This window comes from Podarcis tiliguerta (assembly GCF_965153285.1).
Source record: "Podarcis tiliguerta genome assembly, chromosome: 1".
Taxonomy (NCBI): Eukaryota; Metazoa; Chordata; class Lepidosauria; order Squamata; family Lacertidae; genus Podarcis; species Podarcis tiliguerta.
Window position 1 is genome coordinate 22,271,652 of NC_139534.1, and position 14,656 is coordinate 22,286,307.

At 39.8% G+C, this 14,656-nt stretch overlaps 1 protein-coding gene across 8 annotated transcripts in view; it reads right to left on the reverse strand.

Annotated features, from left to right (window-relative positions):
* Positions 1-14,656, reverse strand: part of ATF2 (activating transcription factor 2) — a 37,174-nt gene that overhangs the window by 20,843 nt on the left and 1,675 nt on the right. For 3 of the 8 annotated variants that reach the window (XM_083410712.1, XM_083410714.1, XM_083410713.1), the window contains exons 2-6: positions 8,251-8,325; positions 7,629-7,698; positions 3,565-3,661; positions 1,423-1,541; positions 427-555 (exon numbers count right to left, since the gene is read on the reverse strand). In XM_083410712.1, the coding sequence (XP_083266838.1) occupies positions 427-555; positions 1,423-1,541; positions 3,565-3,661; positions 7,629-7,676 (393 nt within the window). In that variant the 5' untranslated portion in view covers positions 7,677-7,698; positions 8,251-8,325. The remainder of the gene's footprint in view (positions 1-426; positions 556-1,422; positions 1,542-3,564; positions 3,662-7,628; positions 7,699-8,250; positions 8,326-14,656) is intronic. The other 5 variants (XM_083410716.1, XM_083410718.1, XM_083410717.1 and 2 more) reach the window with 3 other exon arrangements.

A 14,656-nucleotide genomic window follows, 5' to 3' on the forward strand; every position in this document is an offset into this window, starting at 1 on the left:
GCCAAGATGCAGGAGTTCCTCAATTTAGCCTCTCCTAACATGGGTGCAGCCTCTGTCGCTGTATCAATGTGCAATACTGGCATTGACTTTCCATGTGGATCTCTAGACTGTAATCTCCTTGAGATCATGGCAGGGAAGACTGCATGACAACTGCTTGGGAGCAAGTTGTGTATGCTTTAGAAATGTTCGCAATAATACTGTACTTTAATAATAATTCAGAACAACAAACTTTGCCCTTTAGATGACCAGACATAGAGGCTTTAGTAAACTGCATGAGTTGGGACTCTCGTGTTCAGACTATTGAAGTGCTGTAATTAATAACACAGGTGGAGAGGGGGACACAGGATGAGCAAAAATGTTTGAAGCTCTTAAGTTTCTGGAACTTACTGGTACAGACCACGCTTCTAAATCATGAGAAATTACTACCTTTTCATCACTGGTAGTGGACTCTGGATGAGGTAAAGGACTATCCTGGTGAGTTGTCTCAACAACAGAAGGCTCTTCAATCTTATTTCGTATAATTGGTGTTGCGAGAGGCGATAAATCTAGAGGCATCTAGAAGAATTATCAGGTAGATGCATTTTAAAATCTGAGCAGGACTCTCTTCAAAGAGTAGGCAATTTACAGCGATGCTAATATCCTGGCCAGCAGTATTGTCATCTCTTTTTAGACAGTGTTGGCAGTAATAGCTAATGAAAGGAAATTACATTCTGCCACACTTTCCCTCGTTAAAAAAATATTACTCACGTTACAAGCAAGAAGAGTTCATCCCTGGCAAACAACACAAAGCAGATGCCAGTTAGGACACTTTTATACTTTTATTTCCTGTTTCAATCAAAGTAGCAATAAATGACAGTAAGTATTTTGGTGTCATTTGGAATTATTCCTAGCACCCCAACTATGAGAGTACAGTCTAGTCTGCACATCATGTTAAACCATAGTTTAAACATAGTGCCTGCTTTCCTCCTCCTGACTTCCACCAGCTGGGAGGAAACATTGGCTTAGCATTATGTGTAAAGGTGTGTACTTAGTTTAGAGCTTGTGTTTGTAGAAATAAACCATGAGCGCTGGTCCACACACAATACTAATCCAGTACTGTGGTTTGTTGCCTCCCACATGGGAAAGTCATAAACAGGAAAAGAGCAAAGCTGGCACAATTGAGAAGCATGCATCAGCATGGCACTTGTTCACATTATAGAGTTGTGGTTTTTTTTTTAATGTGATTGACTTGTCAGGACAGATTGACAGAAAGGTTACTTCACAGAATACTTCCTCCAAGTGTGGTTTCTATATATTTCTAAAATATAAGGATTAACAAGAATGACATTTTCTCTACCGGTGAAAGAGTCCTAGTGGTGAAGGGAACCCAAACAAATGGTAGTCTACACAGTGATTTAGCTCTGATCATCCTTATAAACATACTTTTTTAATATCATCTTCAGAAGCTTTTTTGAATTCATTTTCAAAAGGACTTGCAAGCTCATTGAATAAACCAACTTCTTCACAATTCTTCAGGAATCGAGTTGGCGTTGGAGTCTGATCTAAAATTTAAAAATATATATATATGATTTTCCCAATTATATATTGGCTTTTATACATATTTTCAAATTGATGTCAATTTTTATGTTTCAGGCACTCTAAAATTTGCAACTGATCCTGACCAGGAGTGCAGTATAATTAAAGGTTTCACTGTTAATGTATCCTTTAATGAAAAACAATGCTGCCTTTTTGCCAAATCTTTCCTTTTAAAACCAGTACTGTATCACCAATACACACAACACAATCAGAAGGCGAAACAATGCAAATTCTATGTGTGTTTGGTTTGCAAAAGTCTTAGAAACCTTACAAACTGGGCAACAAGAAATCACATATTTTAAAAGAGAGATATTCCTTGAATTTTTGTTGCTGCTATGGCTGAATGTATGTTTTTCCTGTTCTTAATCTGCCTGCCTGTGGACAGCTGGGGGGGGGGGAGAGTATGATAATGCATTGAAAAGTCTAGATTAAGGTGTTTTAAAATGGCATACAGCTGTAGGGATGTGCCTGCCTCCCTGAATATACAGAAGAAATCGGGGAACAATTTAAATCGGTAGCATTTAAGCTTGAAAATTATCTATTAATCTTTAGTTTATGAATAAAACAGCTGGAGCTAAAAAAATAAATAAGCATAAGGATTACTTTTAACTTTAAAAACAAAACAAAACAAAACAGTATTGCACCTTGGCTGCAATTCTTCACCCATTTGCCAAGGAATAATTTCCATTCATCCAAACAGCACTTATTCTAAAGCAAGCGAGAAGATGATTGCAACCAGAGCAAAACATTCTAATGAGAATGAACTTTAATTTCAACCATAATTGTTTAACTAATAGACAATAAAATACTATCCCAACACACAATAAACTTGCATTGTGGGATTAACAAAGGAATAATAGTGATCACTACATAATGGCTGAAATTTAAAGATAAAGGGGAAAAATACTGAGGAAATCATGGCATTCTGTTGCTTGTGCTTTATGCAACATCTAAAGATTAAAGATGTGTACAGAAATCAAGATACATATTATTCACAGAGTAGTGACCTGATATTTTTCATATAGTACTTACATTGCCTGCAAAGGATCAATACTACACACAACTCCACTGTAGCCAATACAGTAGAAAAGTGTATGATGTACTTTATTGCAATTCACAGTATCTGCCTATCAGGTGTTGGCTTCCATGAAAAATCAATGCCTTGGGTCCAGAGAAGAGCAAGAAGAATTCTATGTGTCTAGTAACAAGGGAGAATTGGCAAAACTTGTATAGAGCCTTGTGAGTACATGTGTCTTTCTGCTCATGTAAGGCACTTTTGGATGCAACCCATTACTAAACTGGTAATTACTTCTGGTGAAGAACCATTGTTTCAGGAAAAAGTAGTGGGTAAATGTTATTAGCACGCACTTTTAATACGCTAATCCTTAAAATGTAATTCCCTAGAGTCAAGCAAGGGTTGCTTTCAGACCCTCCAAAATGTTATCTTTATTTGCTATCCAGCCAGAATTTTTTAAAAGAGGGGGTTGAGATGAAAAGATCACCATAGAGGAAGGAACTGCAAAAGAAATTAAAAGATCAGAGGGTATATACTTTGACCAACTGCTTTTGAGATCAAAAATATTTTATGCTATAGCTAAATTTATACGGAGAAGCAAAATGACCGATAAATATTTATCCAATAAACATTTACAAATATATGACATTGATTTAACTAGGATGGTGCATGTAAGTGTTTTCTATCATCAGTGCCTTACTCTAATTGCCAGGTATGATTTGCTGTGACAACCCTTACAAATAGAATTTCAGTTTAATTGGACTGCTCATTACTTAATAGTAAAAGCCAGAAGATTAATTTTATAAAAGTAAAGTAAAGTAAAGTAAAGGACAACACAGTTTACAAATTCATTTCATAAGGAATCTTTTGATGTTGCTTCTGATGAGCCTAGAGATTTTGAGTCATATACAGAAAATACACAAAATGTGTGCACATTCCAAAAGAAAGATGGATTAATAGAAACATATACTAACCAGCTACAATGACACTGTCATTACGAGCTGGACCAAATTTCAGTGTCATCTCATGTTTATGTTTATGGACAGCCAAATGATCCTCGTTGGTAAAACGCTGTGGCAAAAAGTTTTAAAATATAGTTATAAATTTTAATTTCAACTAAAGTGATAACAACATGGAAAATCATTTTCATAACAGGTTAAAAGCCATTAGCAAGACGTTAACAGCTGATTTTTTTTTTTAAAATGAAAGTCTGGATGGTACAGTAGGAAAATGATAAAAGTAAGCTTCATTGGACAAAAAGGTTGTGTGTTTTTTTTAAAAAAATAAACTGCAAGATATCCTCAACATTTAAATAGCACCAGCATAAATACTAAGAGGTCAATACCAACTTTTGACAAAGGTTTCACTCCACTATAACCTTGTTTTGATGAGCAGCTGAATAATAATATCAATACTGTAGTTGCTCAGGCAGTCTCACAATGGGATTGTCTGTATACAAAGTGACTCAATTAATGGCAGAACATTATTCAAGGGAATGCTAGAGAGAGGGGGGAATATGCCTTTTCTTTAAAATCTCTTATGCCAAACTCCCAAGCCTATTTTTGTACTTGGCAAAGCTTAACAGACACTTTGGGGTTTCTTTAGTGCAGCTTCTGAGAAACAAACTTTTAAAAAATTCAAGTGTAAATGCAGGTGCACGCCCCGCTGGAAGCTGGAGATTATACATAATGCAGCAGTGCTGCCATTGTATTTTTCAGAATAAAAAATTGCTGTTTCCCAAAAATGAAATGGGGGGGGGAGGGGGAGTAGCCTGCAAGACTCAAACAAAGAAAACACGTAGAAATAACTGATCATTTCTGAATGTTTTTTCCCCTGACATACCTACTCTTTTCTCACACCTGTTAAGAGTCCAGAAAAAGAATGATTTACAAAGGTGAAACTAGTGTACCCAATTTTAAAATATTGACTATTAATTGCTCCTAAGCTACTACATTACAATATATTGGCTAAGGCTCCATCAGTATAGCTGGCCATGAGTGCTGCTGAACTTCACCCTACACCCTTTTCACGAACTGGCTAATCTGTTTTAAATCTAGCACTGACCTGTATTATTCTTGCAATGGACTTGACTTGGCATGGCCAGAAACCTTTCTCTGCTGTCAAAGGGCTTAATGCAGACCACAAGTACAACAGCCCTATTGGCTGTGATTGTCTATTTTGCATGTCACATTAAACCATAGTTTAAAAACAAACTGATGTGTGCTACTCTCCTGCTCCTGCTGCCACTCTGGATGAAACAAGCCAGAGCCTGGCTTGTCATGTTGTCCCAATCTGAGCTTGTGGTTTGTTTCCTTCACACAAACTGCAAGTGGTAAACAACTGTGATACAGTTTTATGATACATAAATATTTTAACAAATAAATAAACAGGAACAAACCATGGTTACTGCTCGTGGTAGCCAGCTGAGCATCACAACGATAGTTTACTCTCTCTCTCTGTGTAACATTGACATTTAATTAAATCAGTTTTAAACACAGAACTCAGTGGAAAACACATTGCAGAAATGCTACTACAAACAGCCTTAAGAACCATGCTGATGTTGTTCTAAAGTGACTTCAGGGCTGAGAGAGAAGTTTCAAAGGCAGAAAGAAGCAGCTGAATCAGTCTAAAGGTTAAGAAGTTGCTTTTTTTCAAAATCAAAGAAACTACATTTAATTTGCTGTTGAAGCTGATTATACCCAAAATAGATTCTACCACTGTAACAGCCATTCCATTACAAGGAACACTGACCATGCAACATGAGCTTCCACTAGGATGCAGTAAAATGTTTTTATGCACTGGGCTCATCTGCATGTCCTCAAAACCTGGTTTTAACTTGCCTGTTTCTGCCTTTTTGGGGCATGAACCACATGATGTTTCCCCTCTCCTGTTCACATTTTGGATGTCCTGCAGCAAAAACTTGCTTTTTTTCCCTATCCGAGAGTATCACAAACAGTTTTTCATCACATGCCAATATAATATGCCCATGAAGCACATTGGGCGCATACCGTTTCTTGCCTTGTCTCAGATTTCCTTGCTGTGCTCACAACCACGTCACATAGACTTTGCCCCTCCCTGTCTCGTTTTTCTTCTGCTTCTGCCCATTTCGGGGTGCAACTTTCTATCCTTTACAGGTGGATTTAACTGGGAGGGAGCTCCTTTGCACTCAATATGAGCAGGAGTGCCTGACTGCGTTGTTAGCACACCAAACCCAAAGCCCTATCCTCACTCCCTACTTGTCCAACTTGCAAGAGCTCTCCTGCTCACTCATTGCTTCGAAGTGTGTCCAATGGAACTTACCGTATTTTTCGCCCCATAGGGCGCACCGGCCCATAGGACGCACCTAGTTTTTTTGGGGGGAAATAAAGAAAAAAAATTTTATCCACCCCCCCAGGTGCGGGACTGGGGCGGGGGAAGCCCGAGCAGAGAGCTGCGCTAAGCCCGAAGCCTGGGGGCGCAGGCACCTCTCCCCAAGCCGTGGGAGAGCCGCGCGAAGTCGCGCAGCTCTCCCACGGCTTGCAGATAGCTTCCTGAAGCCTGCATTCACCCCATAGTACGCACACACATTTCCCCTTCGTTTTTGGAGGGGGAAAAGTGCGTCCTATAGGGCGAAAAATACGGTACTTAGTACTAAGTCCTACTGAATTCAGTGGGGCCTACTTCCATGTAAGTGATGCTCGGATCTCAGCTTTCGCAAGGGAGTGAAAGCTGGATTGGAGCACTGAACTTACAGTCATAACTCGGGTTGCGAACGTGATACGTGTGGGAGGCACGTTCGCAACCTGCACTGTTCGCAGCCTGAAGTGCCGCGTCTGCGCACGTGTATGATGCAATTCTGCGCATAATGTCATTTTGTGCTTCTGCGCATGTGCTGAAACCCGGAAGTAACCCATTCCGGTACTTCCAGGTTTGGCGCGGTCCACAACCTGAAAACGCGCAACCCCCAGTGTTAATAACACGAGGTATGACTGTATTTTCTCTCTTTCTCTCCCCTACTCCTGGTTTTGGGCTGGAACAAACCACACTTCTTTTTCCACCTCCCTTACATCCTTTTCACAAGAATTTAGGATGTATTTATCTGGGAGTCTGTCCTATTGAATTCAATGGGTTGAATTTCTGAATAGACACATGTGGGATTGCACTGTAAAAACCTCAAAATTCTGTCCTTGTCATGCCCCATCAAAGCCTCACGAAGGGAAAGTTCAGAAGCAGATGAAACATCCATTATAGCTGCTCTGGGGAAAACAAGGCTTCATACTGTATAAGTGCTGATAGTAGGGTGAGACAGAGATGTGCATCACTGAAATGCATTGCTAACAACGATGTTTAGTCAGAGTGCAGCAGTAATCAAACGATGTTATGGAAATATTGAAAAAGAAAATGTAGGGTGCATGTTTCCCCCTAATTTCTGCTGCAAACAGTGACAGAAAGGAGTGTCCTCAACTTTATATGTTAATGACAAGGGTTCTGTGGGTGGAGTTTTCAACATGAAAGTAGATCTGAGAAACAAATGAGGAGAATGCATAGTCCTCATAGAGGGAAATATGAAATCAGTTGATAAACAGCAGTGGTATAGAACCACAGAGGCTATGATGCACAAACAATGCATGAAACGGATTTGGAAAACATGGGGTTTTCAAAGGCTGTGTAGAAGATCCCTCCTTGAATCAAGAGCTCTCATGAAAGTAGTTACTCATGTGTGATGTTTGAAGCTATGCAGCTTTCATTGCTGGATTGGGGTGTGGTGTTCAGTATAGTCAGTAACACCACCACACAATGTTCATTTGGAGGCTATGGTGACAGAGTTCTCTGCTGCCCATCCCAAATAAGCAACGTTGGCTTTCAGAGCTTACAGTGCCATCCATTTAAACAAGTAGTTGAACATGTGCAGCAAAGAAGCATGCAGAGCTTGACTGTTACAGATCTTTAGGCAATGAGTAAAAATGTTCTTAGGACTCAAACTGAAATGTAAACTACTTCCTCTGATTTAACAAATGTTTCTCTGTTAACTAACACAGATAGTTTTAACATGTATTACCTGTCCACATCCAGGGGCAGTACATAAAAAGGGTTTGTCATCACTCATATTCCACAGGTCCTTGTATTACCTACATTGAAATAACAAACATATCCAGTGAGTCAGGGCAATTGCTCTAAGTCAACAAACTAACATCCTCCACTAATGCAAGAAGAAAGTCGGTGTGTTTTGGTATTTCCCCCCTTATAAAATGTCTCTTTATGACCAAGTCTGAAATGCAGCAGTATTTCAACAAACACTTTAACAGTTTTTAAGGTAGGCTTCCAAAATCATGTGAGGAACACCATGAAAGCCAAATAGTTTATGGTATTTATGTCTCGCAGATGTGAAACTGAATCTGACACATTCCTCTGCATGGCAAGCTGGGAAACATTTCTGCAAAATATAAGATATCCAACTGTGGTGGCCCACTCGCACAAATGAGACTTCTCCTGCTCTCTACAGCCCCCACATCCCTCCAAATCTGCTATGGAGGGTTGGGAAACCTCTGGAAAAGGTGGGGGAAGGCAGACAGGAAGGGGAACTCCCATTGTGTCTGCTGGCACAATGTTGGAAATTGCTCACAGAAGCTGTGTTGTAAAACAAAATATAAATGTATTAAAACATGCACATATATATATACCTGGCAGATTTCACATGTAAGCCAAATTTCATAAGGTAAACGATTTATTATAGCCTCCTTTTCATGACAGTGGTTCTGCAAATCAAGAAGGGAAAGTCAATTATTAAATTATCTCTTTTTTACCATATCTTAAATGGTTGGAGTGGATGCACCCGATTTCCATGGGAATGGTATATTCTGCTTCAGTGCCTGTACCTTAACTCTGGAATCAAACACTCTCTAATAAAAAGACTGTCCTTACCAAATTTATTTTCCCAACAACATTATGAGGTAGATTAGACTATTCATGAAATAATTCTGCCCCAGTAAATACTGTTGACAATCCCTGGGGTATGATGGATACAGGCAAAAATGATGAACTAGATGAATGTGAATATGGAAAGCAGTAAATTCTATTATCATGATGGCACTTCCTCCAGCTTGCAATCATAGAACCTTTGATGGCAAAATCCATAAAAGCCTTGTTTACACATTATGCTTGCCCATGTAAACATGAACCTGGAGAAAGTCAAATCTACTCATAGGGAATAAAATGTATACTCTGGACTTATCCTTAAAGATAGTTATAAGTCTCAGCAAGCTTCCTATTTGAACTATCCAATCTCATCTCCTATCCCAACACTATCCAGAGAAGGGGTCAGCAAACTTTTCCGCCAGCGGGCTGGATCGCCCATGCGCAGGAACATGCACACCGGTACGCATGCACACCCCGCTCTTTCCCTGCTGGCTTTCGGAGCCATGGCAGGGGAGCCGTTGTTATCTGCAGCTTCCAGTTGGCTGCAGGAGCTTCCTGCAGCCAATAGGAAGCTGTGCCTGCATCCCGGAAGTCAGTCCCCGCACAAGCTAAACTGGTGCTCCACGCTGGTTTAGCTCCGCATGGGGACTGACCGAGCGGACGCCAAGGGCTGGGGACCAGTTTAACGACCCCCTTGGGCCATATGCGGCCTGCGGACCGTAGTTTGGCGACCCCTGATCCAGATCCAGAGTATCACTCTGTTCCTAAGAAATTAAGGTGTTATCCAATTCTATCCCTTGCAGATCAGTTATACAATGCCAGTATTTATCTGGATTTGACATATAAAATGCATGAAGCCAACAGTTCTTGATACAATAGCAAAATTATTAATTTGTAGAATTACAGTACATATTTGTAGAAGCACTGAAAAGTTGTTCTTTTCAGATGAACCAAAACAGAGAAGCGAGATAGGTAAAATCTGTCTCAAGTTACAGTACATGTGACAGCAGCAGGCTAGCATGTCTAAGTCTGTTTTGCTTATACAAGTAGCAAGCCCAACTGGCAGAAAAAGCGGGGAAAGGAAGGTAAGCAGCTGGGTAGTATGTAGTTCTCACCTACATACTTCCATATACTCTTAAATACGGACTTGATGAATAGTTAGGAGATAAATGGCTTAAACATCCAGATCTGCCAATGTCACGTGCAATTTGAACCTTGGTATAATGATAAAAAGAAGTTTATAAAGGTGACCAAGACAACAAGGAAGCCAAGCCAAAAAAGCTTTATAGTAATCCCTTTTTATAACCAGAACAAAAACCTATTTTTATCCTGGTTATATAATGCATTAAAATTTTCATCAGTATTTAAGCTCTAACGAACTTGAGTTTTTAATACAGCAGCCACACTTTTTCCCTTGACTGTATTAAGCCTTTATTGGGGAGGACTGAGCAGTGTAAGGAAAGGCCTAGTATTCTAATGAATTATGGGTGTTGCTCAGCAGCGACTCCCAAGACTACCCTAGCCATCAGGGGAAGCTGTGCCATTTTGCTAGCGGCATTCCCTCCTTCCCCCTTTGTTTTGACAGCTGGGGGAGGCTTGGGAGTAGTGGGCGGGTGGCGCACCGCATATCCGCCATGGGTAGCTCACACCGCCCCCATGGGCAGCTCGCTCTGTCCCTGGCTGCAGGGAGCGTGCACCGCTCCGTGCACCCGAGCGGCTATCTCGTGCCTGGCAGGACACCCTCTGTGCCTTGCCCCCTTGGGAGCGCACCCGCCCTGGACAGTGTGGGCATATGTTCCGCCGCCACCTCCACTTGTACATCAGAACCACCTTCCTTCCTTTTCCACTTCAGTTCAACACTCTCTCCCAAATTCTATTTTCCTTCTACCAACAGGATTGTTCAGTGGATCTATAGTCTGCTATCAATAGGAGCTCTTTCATTTGCAGAAGTCATACTCAGGATACAAATCACTATCTGTGACTTTGGTTAACCAATGCAGCATCAACTGTATTGCTTTCAATGGGCAGAATTCACCTAACAAGTCCTGTCAGCAGAAGCCCTGAATAAGGACTTCCTCTTGCTGATGAGGCCTCCCCCAAATGTGTGTTCCCCACAATTGGCTTGGGGCAGATTAGGAGACCTCCTGTAACAGTTTGCAGTGGGAGGGTAGGGGGATCATTCTTCTTTGCAAACTGAAATGCTTGCGCTGATGGAACGTTCAACATAGTGTGATAGAGAAATCCTCCTGAAGATAGAACAAGCTGCTTTAGTAATCCATGCCTGCTATTGAAAAAGCCAATGTCCAAAGTCTAAAATGTGCCATGAAATCCCCCAAGGCATAAGCACAGTAAAAGTGATTTTTAAAAACTATTTTAAGAAGAAATATTGATCTATAAAGAAACTGTTAAGTTACTTTCTAACAAAGAACAATTAGGGGCTCTCCAGCAAAATGGCAAGTTCTATTCCAGCACTGGTGAAAGCCAATTGCTACCTAATATTATAAATCCTGATATTAAGGCAATTTGAGAGTGGGTTAGTAACTGTTGTTCTCATGTTACAACTCATTCAGGAGTTCTTAAATTCCATCCCTGACATGTGTTCTTAAAGAAGATAAAGGAACAAGAAAACAAAGTACAGCCCCTTCCACATGTAAAATGACTAGCTATCCAGTTTGCACATCATATTAAACCATAGTTTATTTTAAATTATGATTTTATGTTAATGAACAACATATAACTGCACAGTGCTCAAAAGTCCTCACTTCACTGCTCTACTCTAGGAGAGAAGCAAACCTGAGGATGGCTTAGAATGAAATGCTAAGAAGCAAACCATAAGCTAGCTAGTACAAGTGAACAACTCTTTCTTTCACATCACTGGATAGTGCCCCTGAGCCAAGCAATAGCACAATGACCACCATAAATGCAAACACAAAGGCACTGCAAAAGAAACCTTTTCAAAGCAGAGGTAGGTGATATTTTAGTGAACAAGGAGAAGATAACAGGAGCAGAATCCATGCATAGCCTGTTCTTTTAATTTCTTTATTTCTAATGGTTTTTATTAAAGATTTTCTTGGGTAACAAAAAGCTATTTCACTGCATGAAGGGCAAATACTCAAGTCCAGAAGGTATTTTATGGTATTACTAAAAAAAAAAAAGTAGTGTTATGAGCCATTAAACCTCAAAAATACACTTTCCCCAAAAGATTTCCACAATTTGGGCCACTAGTATACAAATTATTCAGATACTCTGAAAGGAGGGAAATTTATGTATTTATAAATCACTGCTTCTTCAACAAACACACTATATATTTATATCCACTTCTGGTAAGATACTTTGAGAAATACATCTGTTATTAAATTTCACTTTCAGTTTAAGTGCATTCCTAAAGACACCACTAAAGAAATGTCATAATTAAGGGAAGCCATTCCGAACAGTTTCTTCCTACTACACAAGGAATGCATATGAAAGTATTTTCATCTACCGATACACTAGAATATTGACAATAACTGGGGAATTGCAAACTGCAATAGGTCAGTGGTTTTCAAGTTTTCTGCCTTCAGGGACTTTTTCTATATCAACTTGTCTAACTAGGGAACCTCTGGACATTTCTGAAAATCCTAGGGCTCTTGGGCCTTGCTGTCACCCCATCTGAACCATACACCCTAAAACACAGACAACATTCTCTTGGGGTTGGGCATTGCAAGAGATGTATGAGTAGTGGCTGCCAAGCCACCTTTCAGCAAAACTTTTTTGCCTTTAGCATTCTTCGCATTCACAAGCTGCTAATAAGCTCTTTAAGCCTCAGGTTCTCCCAGAACATAGTTTGAAAATCAATGAAGTGGATTATCACATAATTTTTAAGCAAAACTCTTTCAAGGCTCAGCAAATGTTATAAACTTTAGCTTTATATCTTAACATACAGTTTTCCAAGTATCAATACTTTTGTTAATGCTGGCTTCCCCACCTTGGTGTGCTAGATATTTGGAGTATACAACTCTCATCACCCCCAGCCACCATAACCAACAGTCAAGGATTATAGAAACTGTAATCTAGCAACTTCTAGGGGGCACCAGGTTGGGTGCTCTTAGCTAAGATTAATTGTTTTCACAAGGAAGCCATGTAGGTCTACTGTAGCAAAAACAAAGAGTACTGTGTCACCCAGAAGCCTTAAACAAATATTATGGTATATGCTTTAATGGGATAGAGTCCACTTCTTCTGATGCATGAATTTTTATCATTCTGATGCATGATTATTTTATCCACACCCACATGTACATCTGAGGGTGGGACTGGATTGTAAACAGTAAGGAAAACGGGAAGGCAAAGGCAGAAATAATTATGCTGTTAACAGTGACCATTCACAAAGCAGTGTTGATGATAACACAAACACTGTTGTGGCATTGATAAGTTAATCAACAGGTGTAATAAAAACCTGTTCCTAATTCCTAATTCATGCTACAAGTGATAGAACTGAACCTCCTGATAAAATCTGGCAGGCTGTCAATTTGTTTAGCAACAGTCATTCCCCCATCCTCCTCCCAAATGACTGGGAGGATTTCAGAAGCCCTTGCTTCTATTTTTGATTAATTGAGGTTTGCCATGTCATCTGCACCAACAACGTGTGCAAGTTCCTCTAGTGTCTTATATGACCACAGTTATAACAACTTCAGGTGTTATTGTGCTACACGCATTTGATAAAGTACAGTGGTACCTCGGGTTACAGACGCTTCAGGTTACAGACTCCGCTAACCCAGAAATAGTACCTCGGGTTAAGAACTTTGCTTCAGGATGAGAACAGAAATTGCACGGTGGCGGCGCAGCAGCAGCAGGAGGCCCCACTAGCTAAAGTGGTACCTCAGGTTAAGAACAGTTTCAGGTTAAGAACTGACCTCCAGAACGAAATAAATTCTTAATCCAAGGTACCAGTGTATTCAATTAGTTACAAAACTGTTTGCCATGATGAACTGCTTGTTTCTGGCAGGGTTTCTAATATCTTTTAAGCCAAGACATCCCTCTAAACTTGCTCTTGCTACTTCCATGAAAAATGCCCAGAACCAAGTATTTGTTCCCATATAAACAAACAAGGAGAAATTTTCCTTTAGTTATGTGACATGCAAACCTGCTGCTGCGCAAAAGTACCTGCTTCCTGAAACATGTTGTCCCCATCAGCCCAATCAGCTCATGCAAGGCTGTCTTGCCTCTTCTCTGGAGACATCAGTGAATGTAATTCCAGAATTCTGCTAGGATGTATTAATCTGCTTGGCTCAGGATCCTCTGCTTCTCTGAAACTTTAAACACATCTGCACTCTTCTGTGTCAACAACCCCACTTTGAGAATCTACTGATTCTCTTGATTTACAGAATTATCTATATCTACAGAATGCATCTTGGCCACCCAATCAGAATGATCAGCATGCTCTATAACATAACAATCACCTTACACTTTAGAGAACACTAAATAATTGTGTATGTGTTCTGTGTGTTCATTCCATAGTTAGTTTATGCTGCTACTAAAAAAGCAGCTTTGAAATTATAGAAAACTCCCATCCCATAATCATCTACCACAAACCAATGGGAACAAGGAGGTGGGTTATCTTAATGGAAAAACTGAAGACAGAATTCTACACTTCAATAAAGATATTCCTATACTCCAGAATCATATACCCAAGAAAATTCCTCAGAGATTTAACAGGAGATGTAGAATTAGTTATTTTATATAAAGGGCAATGGGGAAAAGAATGTACACAAATACACCTGACCTAAAACGCATCATAGTGGTAATGAAGCAACTTACAGAAGTAGTTTGTTTTGAGATACCAAGGTTGTAAAACTTTAAACAACTGAGATATGCTGTATTATGCTAACTTCACACAATAAAAACCACATGCTTTGCATATTCTAAGTCAGAAGGCAAGGCATGTCATTTTCTTACTGCTCTACAGGAAGTAAATGTTCTTTGGCTGAAGGATGGGATAAAAATTCCTTAAATAAACAAATACAGAAAAGGCTTCTCCAATTTCCTTACCTTTTTATCAGTAGACTATGAAGAAGCACAACGTAACTTACCACTACTACTTTATCAAACGCTACCTATCAGGGAACTAAAATGTGGAATGAGACACAGCCTGATAACTAAGATTTGTGGTACAACTAGCAGTCACCTTAGTAGCAG